The sequence below is a fragment of the Plasmodium vivax genome, chromosome 13, assembly GCF_000002415.2.
Source record: "Plasmodium vivax chromosome 13, whole genome shotgun sequence".
Classification (NCBI taxonomy): domain Eukaryota; phylum Apicomplexa; class Aconoidasida; order Haemosporida; family Plasmodiidae; genus Plasmodium; species Plasmodium vivax.
Window position 1 is genome coordinate 29,528 of NC_009918.1, and position 18,363 is coordinate 47,890.

General features: G+C 39.7%; 3 protein-coding genes across 3 annotated transcripts, besides 25 other annotated features; 2 read left to right on the forward strand and 1 right to left on the reverse strand.

The window, feature by feature from the left end:
* The first annotated feature begins 546 nt into the window (after positions 1–546).
* Positions 547–571: a microsatellite.
* A 414-nt stretch (positions 572–985) lies between these two features.
* Positions 986–1,012: a microsatellite.
* Positions 1,013–1,311: 299 nt separating this feature from the next.
* Positions 1,312–1,339: a microsatellite.
* Positions 1,340–1,349: 10 nt separating this feature from the next.
* Positions 1,350–1,376: a microsatellite.
* A 113-nt stretch (positions 1,377–1,489) lies between these two features.
* Positions 1,490–1,518: a microsatellite.
* A 52-nt stretch (positions 1,519–1,570) lies between these two features.
* Positions 1,571–1,609: a microsatellite.
* On the forward strand, positions 1,574–3,581 carry PVX_084130 (hypothetical protein, conserved; the record flags this gene model as incomplete). The annotated part of the gene is made up of 6 exons (XM_001616446.1): positions 1,574–1,816; positions 2,005–2,510; positions 2,857–2,907; positions 3,011–3,107; positions 3,269–3,372; positions 3,472–3,581. Exons 1-6 carry the CDS (start codon positions 1,635–1,637, stop codon positions 3,579–3,581), a joined length of 1,050 nt encoding a protein of 349 aa, XP_001616496.1. The 5' UTR covers positions 1,574–1,634.
* Positions 1,776–1,834: a microsatellite.
* Positions 2,335–2,389: a microsatellite.
* Positions 2,660–2,688: a microsatellite.
* Positions 3,582–3,820: 239 nt separating the features above from the next.
* Positions 3,821–3,849: a microsatellite.
* Positions 3,833–3,910: a microsatellite.
* Positions 3,911–4,309: 399 nt separating this feature from the next.
* Positions 4,310–4,332: a microsatellite.
* PVX_084135 (mitochondrial carrier protein, putative) lies at positions 4,333–5,304 on the reverse strand (the record flags this gene model as incomplete). The annotated part of the gene is made up of 1 exon (XM_001616447.1): positions 4,333–5,304. One exon carries the CDS (start codon positions 5,302–5,304, stop codon positions 4,333–4,335), a length of 972 nt encoding a protein of 323 aa, XP_001616497.1.
* Positions 5,050–5,069: a microsatellite.
* A 506-nt stretch (positions 5,305–5,810) lies between the features above and the next one.
* Positions 5,811–5,851: a microsatellite.
* A 287-nt stretch (positions 5,852–6,138) lies between these two features.
* Positions 6,139–6,165: a microsatellite.
* A 1,186-nt stretch (positions 6,166–7,351) lies between these two features.
* Positions 7,352–7,374: a microsatellite.
* A 49-nt stretch (positions 7,375–7,423) lies between these two features.
* Positions 7,424–18,163, forward strand: PVX_084145 (hypothetical protein; the record flags this gene model as incomplete). The annotated part of the gene is made up of 17 exons (XM_001616448.1): positions 7,424–7,683; positions 7,798–7,885; positions 7,988–11,993; positions 12,195–12,480; positions 12,612–12,699; positions 12,835–13,064; positions 13,380–13,655; positions 13,835–14,086; positions 14,241–14,538; positions 14,668–14,750; positions 14,911–15,068; positions 15,417–15,558; positions 15,683–15,903; positions 16,088–16,147; positions 17,040–17,442; positions 17,566–17,770; positions 17,934–18,163. The coding sequence occupies exons 1-17, from the start codon at positions 7,594–7,596 to the stop codon at positions 18,161–18,163; spliced, it is 7,116 nt and encodes a 2,371-aa protein (XP_001616498.1). The 5' UTR covers positions 7,424–7,593.
* Positions 7,778–7,802: a microsatellite.
* Positions 8,030–8,049: a microsatellite.
* Positions 12,552–12,575: a microsatellite.
* Positions 14,521–14,576: a microsatellite.
* Positions 14,647–14,666: a microsatellite.
* Positions 14,749–14,786: a microsatellite.
* Positions 15,150–15,170: a microsatellite.
* Positions 17,001–17,046: a microsatellite.
* Positions 17,084–17,115: a microsatellite.
* Positions 18,164–18,363: the final 200 nt, after the last annotated feature.

Consider the following 18,363-nt stretch of genomic DNA (forward strand, 5'->3'; position numbering starts at 1 on the left):
CATTTTTTCCATCTTCTTTTCGCTCTCATGCGATTCCTCTAAAAGAGTTAAATGAAAACGTTTCAAATGTATATCAGCTTATAAAAAAAAGAAAACGCATGGCTACTTTCTCTCCTGTCCTTTGCTCGGTCAAAATGCAACCGGAAAGGAAAACTTTTTCACGCCTTTTTTTTTTTTTTTCTCATTTGTTCAATTTACAGAACGGGTCAAAATTAGTGGAAAAAACAGCATTAAAAAAGGGTGGCGTCACGCAGTTTGCCTTTCCTCCACATGCTCCCAAGCACTTGTGCATGTAGAGATGCGTGCGTTCGTGCACCTATCGACATGCTCACATTCGTATGCGCACCCACCGACATGCAGCCATTTACCCAGGTGCGTATACACTTATATGCGTGTCGAAATTTATATATATGCCCATATGCGCACATTCGCGTGTCGGCACATGTGCACACGAATGCATGCAGTTAATCATTTGTGCTCATATGCACATGTGCACATATATACACGTCGGTTTTTGTGCCGACACATGTGCACATATGTACATGTCGGTGTTTCCACCGGTGCCTGTGCCCATGTAGTTGCTTACATATGCAGCACATAGGCACATGAGCACATGCGTACAGGCAGATATAAACCCATGTGCGCATAACCCTGTGAACTAATGTAGGCATGCCTATATGCGCACATGTACAAGCTGGTTCACCCATATGCACATGTAGGCATACCTATATGGTGCTGAAATGAACGTGTGCGTATATATGTACACATGTACATGGGTAGATTTACTTTTTTTTTTTCCTTCTTACGTTATATATGAAAGTCCAAGTTAAGCAAAAGGGACGTTTCTGAAACTGACACTTTTCTACATCATGGTGGTTGACCAGAAAAAGGATAACCAGAAGACCTCCCCTTTTCTTCTTTTCTTCAATTTATTTTAGTGGCTTAAGAATTCCCAAGGTTGCTTGACTTTCTTTGGTTTTAATTTTATGCATGATTTTTTTTTTTTCATTCCTTTTCTATTTTTGTCAAAATGAAACTGTTTGTGTTTTAATTAAATTGCATTTTTTTCCTCTTCATAAAGTTTATACTTAAAAAAAAAGCAAAAAAAAAAAAAAAATTATTCACAAGCACAACCTGTATAAAGCAAAACAACGGCAAAAACAACATTCCTATTTCATTTTGTCATTTTCCCTGTTACATATTTTCACAAAATTGCGAAAGAACAGAAAAAAACGATTTCGCTTAATCCCTTTTTTCGCGAACTTTTTCCCACAGTTGAGCACACAAAAATATAAGATAAGGCGAAGATGTGTGTACGAGTATACTACAATATCGACATAAACGTTTTGAAAAAAAAGTACAACTGCAAGCAAATTCTGAACAATGAAAAATTAAGGAGAGGAATGATAAATAAGTAAAGAAAAAAAAAAAAAAAAAAAAAAAATCGCGCTCAATGAGCTGCATATATATACATATAAAACGTGCATACGTGTACACGTGTATCTCTATGCACAGCGCATAAACATTCAGCCATTTCTTGTAACTGCATCGAATGCGCTGCACGCAATGTGACATGACATGACGTGACGTGTGGTGTTCCGCACAAACTTAAAAATATTTTTAGGAAAAATTACATGCCCATTATCTACGAGAGCGTTGAAAATGAAAACGGAAAGGGAAACAAAGCCCCACAAAAAATCAAAGTAATTCAAGTTTGCCTATGGGGACTAAAGCCATACAACTACGGAAAACTCGACAAGGAAGTCCTTTTGATTAACGCCAGAGTGGAGAGCCTGCAGTCGAAGAAGTCGTTCAAGTCGGTTTGCCTCCCGAGCGGTCAATCTCCACGCCCGCACATGTGAACCGCGGCAAAAAGATAAATAAATATGTGCACATGTGTATATGCATATATGTGTACATGTGTATGTGTGCATGTGTGCCGCCGCGCATTGTGCACCTGTCCGGGCCATCACCAACCTGCCGCTTTTTTCCCACACCCCACAGCGTGCTGATCAATAAGAATCGATGCGCCGTTGTGGTTAACGGCTACTTCGAATGGATGGACATCAAGGGCTCCTCAAAAAGAATCCCATATTTTGTATTTTTTGGAAAGGATGACAATTCTTCTGAAGAAGTAACCGAAGGGAAACTCGAAACGAAAGTTGAGGAATTAGCCGTGGAAAAAACGGAAGAAAAGAGCGAAGAGAAAATTATCCCCAGCATAAAGGAAGAGGGAGTGACCATTAGAATTAGGGTTAAGCAAGAAATCGAGTCGGACGAAAACAACAAAGGTGAAATTAAGAAGGAAGAGAAAGACGAAGAGGAAGAAGAGGAAGTAAAAGAGGAGGTAAAGGAGGAAGAGGAAGAAGAGTCCCCGAGCAATGAAGAAGAATCAGCGATAGCGGATAGGGGCGCTCCAAAAAGAAAAAAAGAAGGAAAGGAAAAGAGTAAGAAAAAAAAAATTAAAACAGAGCTACCCAGCGAAGGTACTTTTAAAAGAGCAAATAATTGTAATAGTAGAATAATGACCATTGTCACTGCTATCATTATTGTGTCATTACAAATCCTTTGCTTGAACGTGTTGCACCTCTATTCATTTTTCATCACCCATAAGTGTTGAATGATAACAAGAAAAGACCGCCCCTTTTTAACGTAAGAGCAGAAAGGAAAACACGAAAATGGGCAGATATGAAGAGGACTCCACGAGATATACATATGCACATATATATGTATACGTTTTATTTTCCTTCCCCCTATTTCTGCCATATTTTTTTTTTTTTTTCCTTTTCCCCCTCTCAGAATTATAAAAAATCGAATGCCCATTTTTTTTTTTTGTTTAACATTGCCCCACTGTAGCAGATCTAGATGAAGATGACGAGGAGGAGAAGTCCCATGTAATAATTGCAGGTTAACTAGCAGTAATGCGTTTTCCAAAGGAATCCCCAAAACAGCGCCGGGCTCAGCAAAGCGATACATATTGAGTGCACCATTCGTGTTTTGTTTTTCCCAGGCCTTTACAGCATCTCGAACACAGACAAAAAGGATTGCAGATACACCATAATTACTACCGCTTGCGAGAATTCCTCCCTGAGAGACATCCATGACAGGTTTCACAGACATGTGCACACATGTTACTGCTTACACGTTTTTGGGATGATAGCATTTTAGATATTTGCCTTTGACCCCCTTTTTTTTTTTTTATTTTACCTCCTTAAAAGTGATCGATCGCGCATACGTTTCATCCCCTGCATTTAAATCACACAAATAGATGCCCGCTTTTGCTGAGCGAAAACACCCTGGGCTTGTGGCTGGACGTGGAAAAAAAATACGAAGACATTATAGAAAGTGTCAAGGAGGAGCACCAAGTTGTTTGTAAGATTGCGCATATGAAAAGGCAATGAAAAGTGCAACTATACACAGTTCATTCACGTAAAAAAAAAAAAAAATCTTCCTTTTTTTTTTCCTTTTCAGCGAACAACTTAAAGTTTAGGGAAGTTAAGAGCTGGACTGATTATGCAACCAAATCGAAAAGGGCCAAGAAGGCCGCCAAGGCAGCCATTGCAAAGCAGGCAAAGAAGTAAAAGAATACTTCTCTTATGTTTCCCCCTTTTTGCGTTGACTTCACCTGAAAATTTGTAAATTATCCGTATTAACCCTATGATGTCAATTCGCATCATATTTGCTTTATATGTGCAACCGCATATTAATGCATACACACCTGATACTTGTGTGCGTGCGAATTTTTATTTTTATATGAACCTTTGTGGCGAGCGACAAGTGGTTCGTTTATTTGTACCATAAGTTTTCCCCTTTTTTCATTCCTATTGCCTGGGCAAAGGGGCTGTACACAATTTTCCGATTATTATCGATACGATTTTTTTTTTTTACTATCATTATTGTTGCTACTGTTTCGAATGTTGAATTGTTTTTTTTTTTTTTTTTTTTTTTTTCTTTACACAAAAACACGAAACAGACAAAGAATAAAGAAGCTTCAAAAATATGTACCATAGATAGATGTACATTTTTTTTTTTTGGCTAACAGTGCGCACACATTTTGAAACTGCATGTATCTCCAAATGCACTTTCAAAATGTGTGCAAAAAAGAAATAAAACAAAGAACAAAATGGGGTGGCGATTTTATGAATTTTTTCTTACTGTTTATACGATATGGGCTTTCTTCGTAAGGGGGCCCCTCCTCTTTGGTGGCGGCCTTTTAAATATGCTTAAACGTGGGCACACGTTTTTTCCCTTCTTATTCTTTCCCATTCTGTGCTGCTAATTTGCTTCTCATTGAAGGTTGTAAAAATCGTGCGATTTTTCTCCCCACAGGAATTATTTCTTCGCGGATGAGCCACTGCCCGAGGTACCCAAACCCATAACGGCCTTGAAGGTGTCATAAATCCACCACTGCAAACCGGTCAATGTTCCTATCATTAAAACTCTCGTACATATCCCCTTGGTGAATAAATTTACCATACCCATTTCTTTCGTTATGACTGACAATTTTTTCCCCTTATTTTCTACTTTGCCTAATTGAGATATCATATTGTCTGCCGGGTGCGAAACCAAGGCGCAAATAATTCCAGACAAATAACCAGATGCGAAAGTGATGCCCAGCTGAGTGGATTTAGAATAGGAATCCTTCGGGTTGGTGAAAACTTGGTCATACATTAACTGCACAATTTTTTCAAAGAAATAAAATTTCGCCATAGTATAAGGTATCTGACGACACCACAAGGGTGCAACACTACCAAAGGGGAACTTGGTTTCTTTCTTATTTGCTAACATGAAGAACACAGATTCGGACAACTTCGTGGGGAATGTATTTGCCTTACTCGTTTGCATTTTCACTTTAATCATTTCGAATGGGCATAGGAAAATATCCGCAACAAATTCGGCTGATGCGGATGCGAGTAGCCATGTTACACCTTTGTACTTATACGAATATTCCTCTCCCAAATAATTTGAATAAACGTCCTTAAAAATTTCATAAAAGCCAAATTTGCATAACCCTTGAAGGGAGTAGCCTATTAATGTTGGAGACCATCCTAATGATAAGCTTCTTACCTTTTCTTCTTTGATTATTTTATTTACACTTTGGAAGAGGTTTTTATATATTTGAGGATACGACTGGATTCTACATTTTGTAACATCCAACGGTGTTATTACCGTATGTGTTAACCCACAAGACAGGACCCCCCCGAACATACACTTGCTGTAGTACGTCAAATTATGTTCATGTATATGTTTTATTCTGGTTACTGGGCTACTGACTCGGGAGTCCCACTTATCCGTTTCCGTCATTATTTCGCAACTGTCAACGGAAGGGGTGTGTGGGGGGGAATTATAAATGCGGGAGAAGCAACGTACTTCCCTTACAAATTAATTATCCTTCGGTTGCACAAAATGGGGGAACCGGTTTTACGGGGGGATATGCTCACACGCGTGCTTCCACAGAGGTTTGTTTGGTCAAAAAGGGAAAATGTTTATATGTACGCACTTGCGCATTTGTTCATGTATGAATCACCGCTCTGGTGAGATATTCTCAAACGACGAATAATTTTTACGAACACGAAATGGCACATTACACAAATTTGTGTTCCTTTTCAAACTTAAAACATCTCAGTACATTTTTCTTTTACGTTTAAATTTCCTTTTTTAAAAAGTGATGGTACTTTTTGAGAGTTTTTTTTTTTTTTTTTATTAGCCAAATTGGTATGTACTTTTTTTATTTATGTACGTTTGGTCAGCGGTTCAAATTTTTACGTGTGTTTTTTTTTTTTTTTTAACTATACATTTCGGGTAATACAGTTCTTTTTTTATGCATTTTTGCAATTTGATTTTCCTTCAGTCATTTCCATAGTGCTTTCTTATTATTCCTTTTTTTGTCACATTTTTTGGCATATTTTGTGGCATATTTGTTTGCATATTTATATGCTTATTTGTTTGCTTATTTCTCGTGTGTTCCCCACACTTGTTTTCCCGTTCACCACATATGTTAGCATTTTCTTCTTTCAAAGTAGCCCACTTTTATCGCAAAAAATATTGCCAAACGCTTAATCCGTATGTGCATTTTTACGTATGTAATTATGTTTGCTTCTTCCCCAAAAGCAAAGCGTCAATCTCAGGTGTAAAGATTATAAAAGTTTGCTACAATTCCTGTGTCCTCTTTAAAAGGCATGCGTCGGCTATAATTCGGTGACATAGTTATGCAAACAATTTGCCTTTTTTTCTCATCATTTTAGTTCATCATATTATAGTTCACCCTTTTAGTTTTAATTCACCACCGTAATTGGAACAGTTTGTCGTCCAGTTAAGCTTGCCAACTTGCTTAAATCATTCCTACAGAAGGCTCTTTCATTTCTTTACCATTTTGGGGTTCACCCCATTTTTACCGCGTATACCCCCCTCCAATTGTTCATACATTTTATCCACATTATTTACCTGACCATTTTTCTTTTTTTTTACAATTTATGGCTCATTTTTAACGCCGTTCCATTCTGTAGATGCTTTGCAATTGTCCAGAAAAAAAAATTTTCTTTTCCACTTAATCAGTACATTTGTCTCCTTTTGTTGCATTCGCTGTTCGAATAACTCCAACCGTTTAAGCAACTTTCCCATTCACACATCTTTAATGTGTGCAACGCTTTTCTAATCATGCACATCGAAAGAGGAAGTTCCTACAAGAAGACCGCAAAACGTTCCTCCATTTTACGGCAAAATGAACCTTGAATTTTTCAACAGTGTAATAAAAGGGCAAAGAAATATGACTCACACTTGGGGAATGCAAATCTTTGTGCTGTTTGCTAAACCGTGTCTGCCTTTTCATTTTTAAATCTTAAAAAGGTTTCCACTTCTTCTACCTCTAACTGTGCATCCAATAAATGGCTAGCACATTTTGGTGACCCCCTTGGTGTGCTTCCCACTGTTAGGGGAAATCCTCAAGCGAAACGTGTAAAAAAAGGTAGGAGGCACATAAAACGGTACGTAAATCGAAAAAAAATGTTAGTACTATCATATGGCTTCACAAATTAATGCTCATAGCAAACATTTCTACAATCCCAGGTCTCGTGAAAAATGTATAAATTTTTAAAATCTCTCGTAGTAATTATAGGGGGGGAAAATCGCTAGACAAAGCGCACTGCACACAGTGTATGTTTTTTTTTTTCCACATTTTAATAACTACAAGTATTTTTTTGTGTACATTTTTGCATAGAGGGCCTCCATCGAGACAGAAAGGAAGCTAGCTTTCCCAAGGTGGAGCTTCCCATCAAGGCCGCTTCCCATCTGCATAACTTACGTAAAAACGTAAACGCGAAAAGCGCTCGATTCACAGTGGGAGAGAACCTACTTTATAGGACCCATTTCGCGTCTAAAAAAATTTCGCACTTTTCGCAATATCAAAAAAAAGAATTCAATCTGCACCTACACACATAAACGTAAACGAAAACGTAAAGGCAAACACAAGCACACTTTTTCATTCTCAAAATCTAGACATCGACACATGCATTCTGTGCATACGCCTGCGCGCGCCTCGGTTCACTTGTTCGTCCTGCTCAAAGACATACGCTCAACAGTTTCAGGACCCAAAACATGAATGATGAACTGGAATGCTACATAAAGCAAAAGATCACTTCGTTGTTGAGGATTCGGAGCGACGACTTTAACTGCCTCATACAGGAAGTTAGCTTAGCTTAACACAACGCTTGTTAATTTTTGTTCCCATTTTTTTGCACCACTTCGCAACCATGCGGATGGGAGAAACACCCCCATTGCTAACCCTTCTCGACCTATTAGGGAAAGAATAAAGACGATTTAAATTACTTCTTTCTATCGGCACCTGTGAAGAGCACTTTGTTTTTCGTGGTACATAGGTACACTTACGGTAAGCAGCTAGAAAAGGGGAAGAAGTTCGCCCACTTTTTGTTTTCCCCAAACGGGCGTTAGTTAATAAGTTTTCCCTTTCCTTATCCGTACACTTTTTAAGAGGAAGAAGCGGACGAAAGGGGAGAACCGAACGCACCGGACGATGTGACACCCCCCCTCCAGAATGACAAAGAACACGACACAGAAAACCCTAGTGGAGATACACCGCACGGGGGAAAAGACAAAGCAGAAGAATCAGAAGAAGCAAAAGAGAAAATAACCAATCACAGCCATGTTGAAGAAACTGACAATGCAGTGAAAGACAAAAGCGAAGAAGGGGGAAACGTTCAGCGGGAAGAAAAAAGAAACGATACTAACCGGGGAAGCACTCAAATAGCGAATATTGATGGGGAGAAGGAGCCAAAAAGGGAGGCAAATGGCACAAAAGGGGAACACGAATCGGAAATTCCAAACCCATCAGAGGAACCGATAAATGATAAAGTGGAGACAAATCTAGAGACAAGCAAAGGGGAGGAACAGACCCAAAGTGACAACAAGCCTATTGATAATTCCACAGATGGAGCGAATAAGGAGGAGGAGGCGTCACCGAAGGGGGAATCTCCCACCGAAGAAAAGCAAAATGAGAAAGAGAAAAAAACGAAGATACGTTACACCTTAAAAATGAGTTTGGGCCATATAGAAGCGGACGACGTGGAAGAAGAGGCAGCAGTAACAGAAGCATCCAACTTCCTCCCCAATACAGCAGAGGCAAAACAGAAAAGGAAGAATCAGGCAACCAAGCAGATAGTGTATTTCTTAAAAATTAACAGTGCCGCAAATGATCAAGGGCACGAAAACCTGGACGAGTATTTCAACGCCAATTACACATTCGGAAATTTACACCACAATTATATTAACAATTTGAAGGCCTACTTTAAAATCTTTTTTATCCCCTTCTTTCAATGTTTGCTAAAAAAAAACGACGTGTTCGAGTACATCGGGAAGGAGACAGACCAAAGCGTAAAAATTGACCAGGTACTAAGCAAACTACAGCACCTTAAAAAAACGGAACTGCTGACCAACCAACTGGATGACACAAACGAATTGAACGAAAATAAATATTTGAATATAATGGAGAGAGGGAAACACACAGAGCAGCTGAACGAATTTGGGACAGAGGACAAAGTTGCCGATGGGGTTACAAAAAGGAAAGGTGCCAACCGGAGTTACCCTCCAACTCAGGATAGTATACGGGGGAATGGAATCCACCCTGGTGGGACAAAGAAAGAGGAGAATTTCCTCAAAAATAAAAACCTGCTCAACTCCTTCTACTACCTTCTAAGCTATTACAAACAAATTTTGAAAGTGGAACAAATCTCGTACAACGAAATCAATGCAGACATGATCAAACTTAAGGATGACACGATTAACATTAACAACTACTTGAGGAACATTTCCAACATCCTAAAAGATTTTATCATCAAAGAAAAGAAAAACGATTCGAAGAGGAAAAACGACAAGACGGCAGTGGAGTATTGGAAGGAAAGGTACCACCGAATCTACAGCTTAATTGAAAAAATCAACAGCAAAAAGTTCGAACAAATTATAGAAAATATTAAGGGGAAAAACTACAACGGAGAATTGTGCAACGAAATAAAATTGCTAATCAAGGAGGTGGAAAATATGCACATGGAATCGTTCGAAATGATCAAATTTAGCAAAATTTTGGAAAACTCCTTCGAAACGTTAAAATGTAGTCACATCAATCAAATGAAAAATGGCATAAAACTGGTCATTCGAAAGTTAAAAAATATTTGGCTAAGTTCAAAATATTTCCGAAAAGACGAAATTATAATTGCCTTCTTTGTTAGACTCTCCGACATTATCTTCGAGTTCATCCTTTTCCTAGCCATCAAGGTGAAAAAAATGAACAAGCCAAAGAGAATAAAAAAGGTCATTTCCAAATGTATAGACATTTTAAAATTCTACGAAAAGGAATTCATTTACGTCAAATTAGACATCGAAACGATTGATATAAGAAAAAATTGGTACTTTGACAAAAATGTTATCTTCAAAAATATACGGCATTTGCAACATGTCTTGGCCACGCTATACACCGTGTACTCGGAAATTATTTACTTCACCGATTTGTGTCTCCTAAAATTGAAAAAGTTGGTGAATAACAAACAAATTATGAACAGCATCATCCTAGAAATCAACAAGCTGTACGAACCGTTCAACGATGTGCTTAAGAATATCTACCTGTACGATGACGAGTCCATTATGCAGCTGATGAAAAAGCTAAATGAGCAATGTCTGAAGATAGAAAAAAAATGCATCAAAATTATTTACATCCAATTTTCCAACTTGAGGAACACCAAATCGACGTACCTCTTAGTGGAGAAATTTCAAAACTTGAAGAAGAGCTACAAAATCGATAGACTCCTCATTAAGAAGCTGTACGACATTTTATTTCTCTACAAAAAGGAACTCTACCTGTACATCGACCTGTTTAATAACATGTGCGCAAACAAAGATCTGGACATATACAAAAAGTTCCTGTTCTGTTTAAACATCTACAAAAAGATAAAGAAGCCAATTTTAATATTCAAAAATAATAGCTATATCACCACCTCTAATGAGTACAAAATTATTGTTAAGCTGTACGTCACCTTTTGCAAAAAAATGTTTTCCTACATCATCGAGACGTACGTCATATGGAAGAACAACTCCCTCTCCCAAATGAACAAGTTTCTCTCCTCCAACTTAATTACCATAAACAAGCAGCTCAACTTTTTCTACGTCATCAATTTTGATAGCACCTTTTTTAAGACCTTATACGAATACGCCTACATTGAATCCATGTACGATTTTAACACCCCCATCGAAATTCTGAACATGTACAACTTGAAGAAAAAGCTGTACAGGTATTTGTACGAGCTGAACGAAATTATTTTTTTCTTCAAAAATTTTACTTCCACCACTTCCATCATTCAGCAGAAGGTACTCATCAAATTTTTCCAATGCTTCGAACAGAAACTCATATACATATCGAACAACATCAACTGGCTAAACTTAAATATAGACCACTACATAAACGATTTAAAAAACTGCAAAAGTGTAATTGAAAATGTGCACGTGTCTCTCTCCTACTCCCTCAACAGCATAGACAAAATTATTTACAACATGCAGAATGTGAACCTCGTTAGGTACATAGAGTGGGGAAACATGAAGCCCTTGCACATCCAACCCTTCTTCAATTATTTTGAAGAATATAGAATAAACCAAGTCAACAAAATTTTACAAAAGTACAAAGAAATATCACAAATTTTAATTAAAATAGAACAGATAGTTGAGAAAACCAAAAAGGGAAGATGTGAAATCATGGACGAGCTGTACTACCTATATCAGTGCAAAATTTACAAGTGCCTAAGTCTTATTATCATTAAAGGGTTATGCAATTATGAAACCCTAATTGAAAATGATTTCCAGAAAAAGTTCCTAGAGAATTACAAGCCTTGTCTCTACATCAAGGAGGACATTTACTCGGATGTGTTTCTGAACAACTCCATACAAAATATCTTCAAATTGATCTCTAAGTTGTTAACCAATTTGCTTCTAACCTCTTCCGAGTTTATCCGATGGCTGGACTACTCCTGCATCGAAGTGCCCATATCGCTCAAAGAAGACTTCGATTTCCTCAAAATGAAATTCTCCTTCTACCAAAGCGTCAGCAAAAATAAAATCATCATCGACCGGATCATACACATACATCAGCTAATACAAAACGTTTTCCAAAAGGCCAACAAATACATATACAGCTTTATGAACTACGACAATATTATTAACTCCATTGTTAGGACACAAGGCAGCTTTAATATTCACCAAAATATTTCGTACCCCCTGATTTACTATGATAATATCCTAAAAAATATTAGCAACATTCAGAACAAAATTGACAGGGAAAACGACAAGAAGACCATTCAGTTCATCTCGCTCAACGTTTCGTTCGTCCTGAACTCGATAAAGAACAAGCTGCTCGACTCCAAGAAGTTCTTCTTTAACAACCTCCATTTTATATTCACCACGCTTAAGTGCTCCACGCTCAGCGAAATTACCAAATATAGGTACTGATTGAGCGCCCCCCTGTGGGTTTAGAAGTGTGTGTGGATGCGTGTGTGGATGTGTGGGTGGCGCACCCCTGCATCTTCCCACCACGGGGGTGATCCAAAAGGCGACGCACGATGAAGCCTCCCCCTGGTAGTGTTAGCCAACCCCCCCACATGTACACCTTTTTTTATGACGCCCTTTTGCACCCCAACCCTCAGTGGCATACTGGAGACGTGCACCAGCTCCATGGACAGGTACGAGAATATCATAAAAACGATAAACACCATTAAGGCTGAAAATATAAACATCGAAATGAACATTCAGAAGACGGAGGAAATTTACAACATGCTTACCATCTACGGGGACAACACAACAAAGGAGGAACAAAAGGAAAAGTTGCTTCTGCTCTACCCCCAGTACCTGAGTATGCTCAACTCCGCTTTCTTCAACGACAACCTGATGTTTACCATAAAGCAGGAGTTTTACAAAAACACCAAGAATAAGGTAAATCGGGGGAGCATCATATACTTTGGCAAGATGTCCAAAAAGGCTACCCATACGCATACATGCTTCTCTCCCTCATGTGTGTGAACTTTTGCCGCATATACATCCTCTTCCCCACCCCCACAATTTAGATAACCGTCTTCGAAGAAAAGGTGAAAAGTATTTTGAAAAAGTTTCACATGTTCGGACCGTCCTCGGAAAATATCGACTTAAGCGAAGGTAACCTGGAGGCCTCATAGGGGAGGGTTACTCCATTTTGTAAAAGTCCCCCTCCATCGCGTCTGCTATAACGAAATGCCCTTAGAAGTGCCCATCTGCACACCCATATGAGCGTTCCCCCCTCTCGCCACCCAGGAATGGAGAGCCTAAAAAAATACATCAACGACTTCAAAACGATGGAAATTGAAAAGGAGGAAATAATTAAGGCCCAAATTTTGTGCAACATGAAAATTTTCCAATTCGAAAACTTCTACCTTTTGAAGAACACCATAAAAATTTACAACTCCATCTACTCCATCTACAATTCGTACACCACTAGGATAAATGACTTCCTCGACGTGATATACTACAAGTTAAATATTAAGGTGCGTAAAATGAGGAGCTACACAAAGTAGGGGGAAGAGGGAGTCCACCCCTAATCCCACATTTGCATAACCATCCGTGTGCAAACCTATCTTGTCAATTTTTCAGGAGATAAATAAATCCTTAAAGGAGGTGAAAAGCGAGTTGACGGAGCTGCAAAAGGATCAACCCGAAGCGAAGAACATTTTGGTACAGTCATCCATCACCTTATTGTGGCTGTCTCACCAGGCCACTCCTCTCTCCTTATCACGTCCAACGTCTCCTCTACTCTTTCTTCTCCCCACAATGACGTACACTCCTACTTCCCCTCCCTTTAGCCATTCAAAAAAATAAATGAAGAACTAAACAAAATGAACACAACGCTGATAATCGTGTACCTCCTACAAAACACAAACATGAAACTGACCAACTGGCAAGAAATAATAGACCTCCACTTGAAGAGAAACAACATAAAGGACCCAGTCACCTTTGAAAACACCATCATCATAAACGACAAAAATATTAACATCAAGTCCATCACGCTGTACGATATGTACGAGCTGAAGATATACCTCTACTTTAACGACATCAAGTATATTATATACAAAATTAAGGTGCGTGCAAAAAAAAAAGGGTGTGCGCGTGTGTAGGCCCAGCTGCGAGGGCGCCATTGTGAGGGATACCCGCGGCATCCCACAAACCATGTTTGGCGAATATTCACATGCACACACGGTAGGACACCCCTCGCTCACTCCCACACATTTTCACCTTTACTCCTCGCGCCACCTTGCAGGAAGTGGAGAAGCTGGAGAAACACCTGAACAAAATTGAAAATAACTGGAAACAGGAAACTCTAAAAATTATAAAATGTAGCGACCACTTCATACTGGACGAAAACAAAAACATATTTAAGAATATCAAAAAGACATTTAGCGATTTGCACCAAATGAGGAACTTAAATTTCGCGCAGGATTTAATACCCAAAATAACTCATTTGCAGAACAAGCTGCTTTTCATTCACGAGCTGCTGTCCTTATGGATGCTGGTGCGTATTGGACACTCCTTTGAAAGAATGGCTCCTCTAAAAAGGCGTGCCGTATCATGTTTTGTCTTCACACTCGAATATGTCTACGTATGCATATTCCACATTATCATGTCCGCTCATCCCCCACGTGTGTGCCCGCGTGACACCCCTGTAGACCCAAGACAAATGGGCTAGACTGGAAAAATTTTACAACAATGAAAATTTCAACCACTTCAGTAACGAAATGAAAAATTTCAACAAAATAAATAAAACGTACGTGGAGATAATGAAAAACGCGAAGAAAAATCTGAACCTCTTCCACGTTTGCAACACTCAGTTTTTTTATTTTTTGAAAAATTACTACGAGCGTGTGTTGTTTTTGACGAACGAGACAATCAGCTTGTTGCAAGACAAGAAATTTTCCTTTCCGGATTTTTTTTTCCTGACCGACGAGGAGTTGTTCTGCCTGCTGTGTAGGGCGAAAGAGGCGCGGATAGAAGTGCGCCAACGCGTGCGCTGAAGATTGTGTGCCTACGCACCTACAACTATTCCTATGCGGATGCACTCCCAACACTTGACCCGCTCAAAACCAACCCCCGCAGCCAACACCGAGACGGAGAATTTGAAAAAATACTGCTTCGTAATTTACGAAGAACTTTTGTCCTTTAACGACATAGACAAAACGGTACACTCGCTGAAAGGGCCATCGTGGCACATCCCTCGCTATGCAAATGTGTCCCCATGTGCATATGCATGGACATAGGCGCCTACCCACTTGGCTATTTATTTGTTTGCTTGCTTGCTTTCTTGCTTATCTGTTTACTTTTTTTTTTACCGCTGCGCAGATCATCGAAGTCGTTACTACCAAGAATAACACGCTCAACTTAAAAAATGGGGTGAAGATAATAGGCATAGACACGTACGTCATCTTGAAAGAGAAAATCAAAAGCACCCTGAAGGAAAACATCGTCGCGAGTTTGAAAAGCTACTACAACACTACCAAGTATGCACACATGCTGTACTACGTCACTGCGCGTGGGTGTAATTTTGCCATTTGACGTAAACTGGAAAATTGTCATCAGTTTGCCACCCATCGCAAGAGAGCACTACTCCATTTGCTAATTGCCCAACCATGTATTTACTCCTTTTCTGTGCCCCATCGGCTCCTCCCCTCCTTTTGAAAATTGCCCTTTTTTGCATATCACATGTTGCACATTTGTTACAAGTGTTACGAAGATGTTTATCCCTCATATTTTGTTCTTCAAATTTGTTAATGTCTCCTTAATGATGCTGCCTCATTCCACAAAATGGGAGATAACCGCATCGATCTTTGCCCCCCCCTTCCTTTCAGGATAATCCCCATAATCATGAACAACGTGTCCGTTGTTTCCATCACGGTGATAAAAATCATTCTAAGCGAAGAAATGAGAAACGTACTCCAGCAGAAAAGTGTGGAATACACCCAGGGGGTTCTTGACAGGCACAAAGATTTGGTACGCCAGTAGATGGGCAAAGAAGCGCATACGACAGTAGTGCGCGTGTAACATTTGAGAATAAGCGCTCTCCACTACCCCATTGTGAATAAATCTAAAAACCTGCTTCCTCTTCACCCCCCAGTGCAACGACATTGCAGAGGAAATAAAAAAAGAAAAAGGAAAAAACACGCAGAAAATAGAACAAGCCTTAATTATATACTTGGAATTTATCAACACGTTAAAAAAAATCATCCAAGAAAATTTATTCGATGAAAACAACTTTTTCCTGTACTACCAATTTAGATACAGCGTCGACAAGAACAAGGAACAGATCGCAGTGAAATATGGGAACTACACTTTTAAGTAATGAGATAGGCAAATGGGGGGAGATCAAGGGAGGGGCTCCAGATCTGCGGTTTTTTAAGGCATCCCTCTGATGTGCTCTCCTGATGAGCTCTCCCAATGAGGGATCTCCACTCCCCCCAATAATGCTACCCCGCTTGCAATCATAACCACTTTCTTTTCATTTCACCACCCCACCTCTAAGATACAACTATGATATATTAGAAAATAACAGCCTATTCATAAACATGCTTCCAAATAATAAGTACGTCTTTTCGATCTGCTCCAATATGCATAAGAGCTACTACAACATCCTGTGCGGGAAGAACAAAGCGTCCACAATCCGGTACATCACATCTACGCTAGGTAAGCATGAGGGAGGAAGCCACACACATAGCTGCCTCTCTCCCACTCGTCTCACGTCTACGCACGCATATGTACAGGTATTACTACGCGGAGTGCTCCTCGATTCACTTAATCCTCATTTTCACGCAGGACAAAGGACGTACTTCCTGGATGGGAAAACGCACAACATAAGAAATTATATACTGGGCTCTATTCAGATGGGTACCCAGCAAAATGACAAACAAATGAGCAAGCATATTTTTACACTTATATATATGCGTGATTGCGCGGTTAACCGTAGGGATATCCCCCCCGTAGACACACATTCCACTTGCCATTCCGCGCACCCACCAAATGAACCCCTTCCCCTTTGACCCTTTCTTTTTAGGCTACGCTTTGGTTTTCCAAAATGTGGACGAAATGAAAGTGGAGCTGTTGTCCGTCCTCACAAATGCATTCAGATCTATCCAAACATGTAAAGCACAATTGTTCTGCCTATATGAATAAGCAAAAATAGAGGGGCTAGAATGTCGGCTTGTTTATTTCACATTTGCATAGTTTTACACACACCTATGTGCCGTAGTTTCACATGGCCTTTTTTTCCCTCCAAATTGAAAGGCCTGAAAAAGAAGGAGAAGAACATTTACCTCTTCAGCAAAGACGTGGTGTTTAATAGCAGCTCCGTCATATTTTTCACGTCAAAGTCGTGCGGGTAGATGCTTCGTAAATTGACCTACACACCTACTACGCACCTACTACATACGTATTAGCTTTCCTCCCTACTTGCATATTCCCCGCTTCTCCCAAAACAGGTGCAGAGACGTCCCCATCAATTTAAGGAGCCTGTGCAGAGAAACTACCCTAAACAACTGCCAACAGACCGAACTCGTGGAGATACTCCTCTACGTCAACAATTTCCAAAACGTGAAAAACCTGTGCCTAAAAATCTGCAATTTTGTGGAGTACTTGAATTTTATTTTCTTCAGTTCTAAAAATAACGTGCTAAATGACATCATCAACATTATACGCTTGTGCAAGAAGGAAAATGAAGAGAGCAACACAGACGAGTTGCTAGCGAAATATATTTTTATCTACTACTACGACAAGTTAAAAGATATCAAGCAGAATGAGCTGCACAATTTGATAAACAAATTTCTAGACGTCGACCTGAATGTGAAGTATGATTTGCAAGATGGGAGGGACAGGCTCAAGGAGGTAATAAAAAATGGAGACTTCACCACATAAAGATTTTGATATTTAACAGGGGATAGGTTCACCTACATGCCGATGTGCCCCCCCTAATAGTAATAACACATAAGTACCCCCCCCCCCCCGCAGCTGCTCAAGCAGGAATGTATTTACCTCAAAGAAGACCTGTTCCACAAGTACGAAAAGGACGTGTACGTGCTGAAAGAGAAGCTGCAAAACCAGTCCCTATCTTTACTGTTCGGAAGACCCCACACGGGAAAGTCGACGCTGCTAAAAATTTACAGCAAATTGTGCGGTGATAAATATGGCTTCATATATTTGGACTCTCTATACGGTAAAAATGAGAGAAAGCGAAAGGGAGAGATACATAAAAAGAGTTTCCCATTTTACTAATCAGTGTGTTCCGCAGGGTGGACACTTCTCTTACGTATAGATATGCCCACATCCTTACTCACACACTGTGCACTTTTCCCTCTTCGCAAAATGCCAATTCACAGACTCCCAGAACCATTTCAACGAAGCCTTTCTACGCCAAGTTATAAAGAAGAAACTGGAAAAGCACGAAAAATACACACTCATCATGAAGCTCAATTTTTTGAGCCCCATCATTTACAATGTGCTGTCCTTGGATAACTTGGTTTACCCTAAAAGGGGGAAGGTGGACGGGGAGGACGCCGAAAACGGAGTGAAGATAATAATCGAGGTAAAGAGAAGCGCGACCGGATAGAGCAGCAAAGGAGCGAAAAAATAAAGTTGCAAAATAATGTTGCAAAAGAAATGATGGCACAGCGTAGCTAGTAACGCAGCTCCACAGGTGTATCTTACAACGATAGGCAAATTCCCCCAAGGGAAAGGCAGAAACGCGCGTGTGGCGGAAAAGAGGCAACTCCCAGCGCCAAACCGTAGCTACTCACTCACACAGATAAT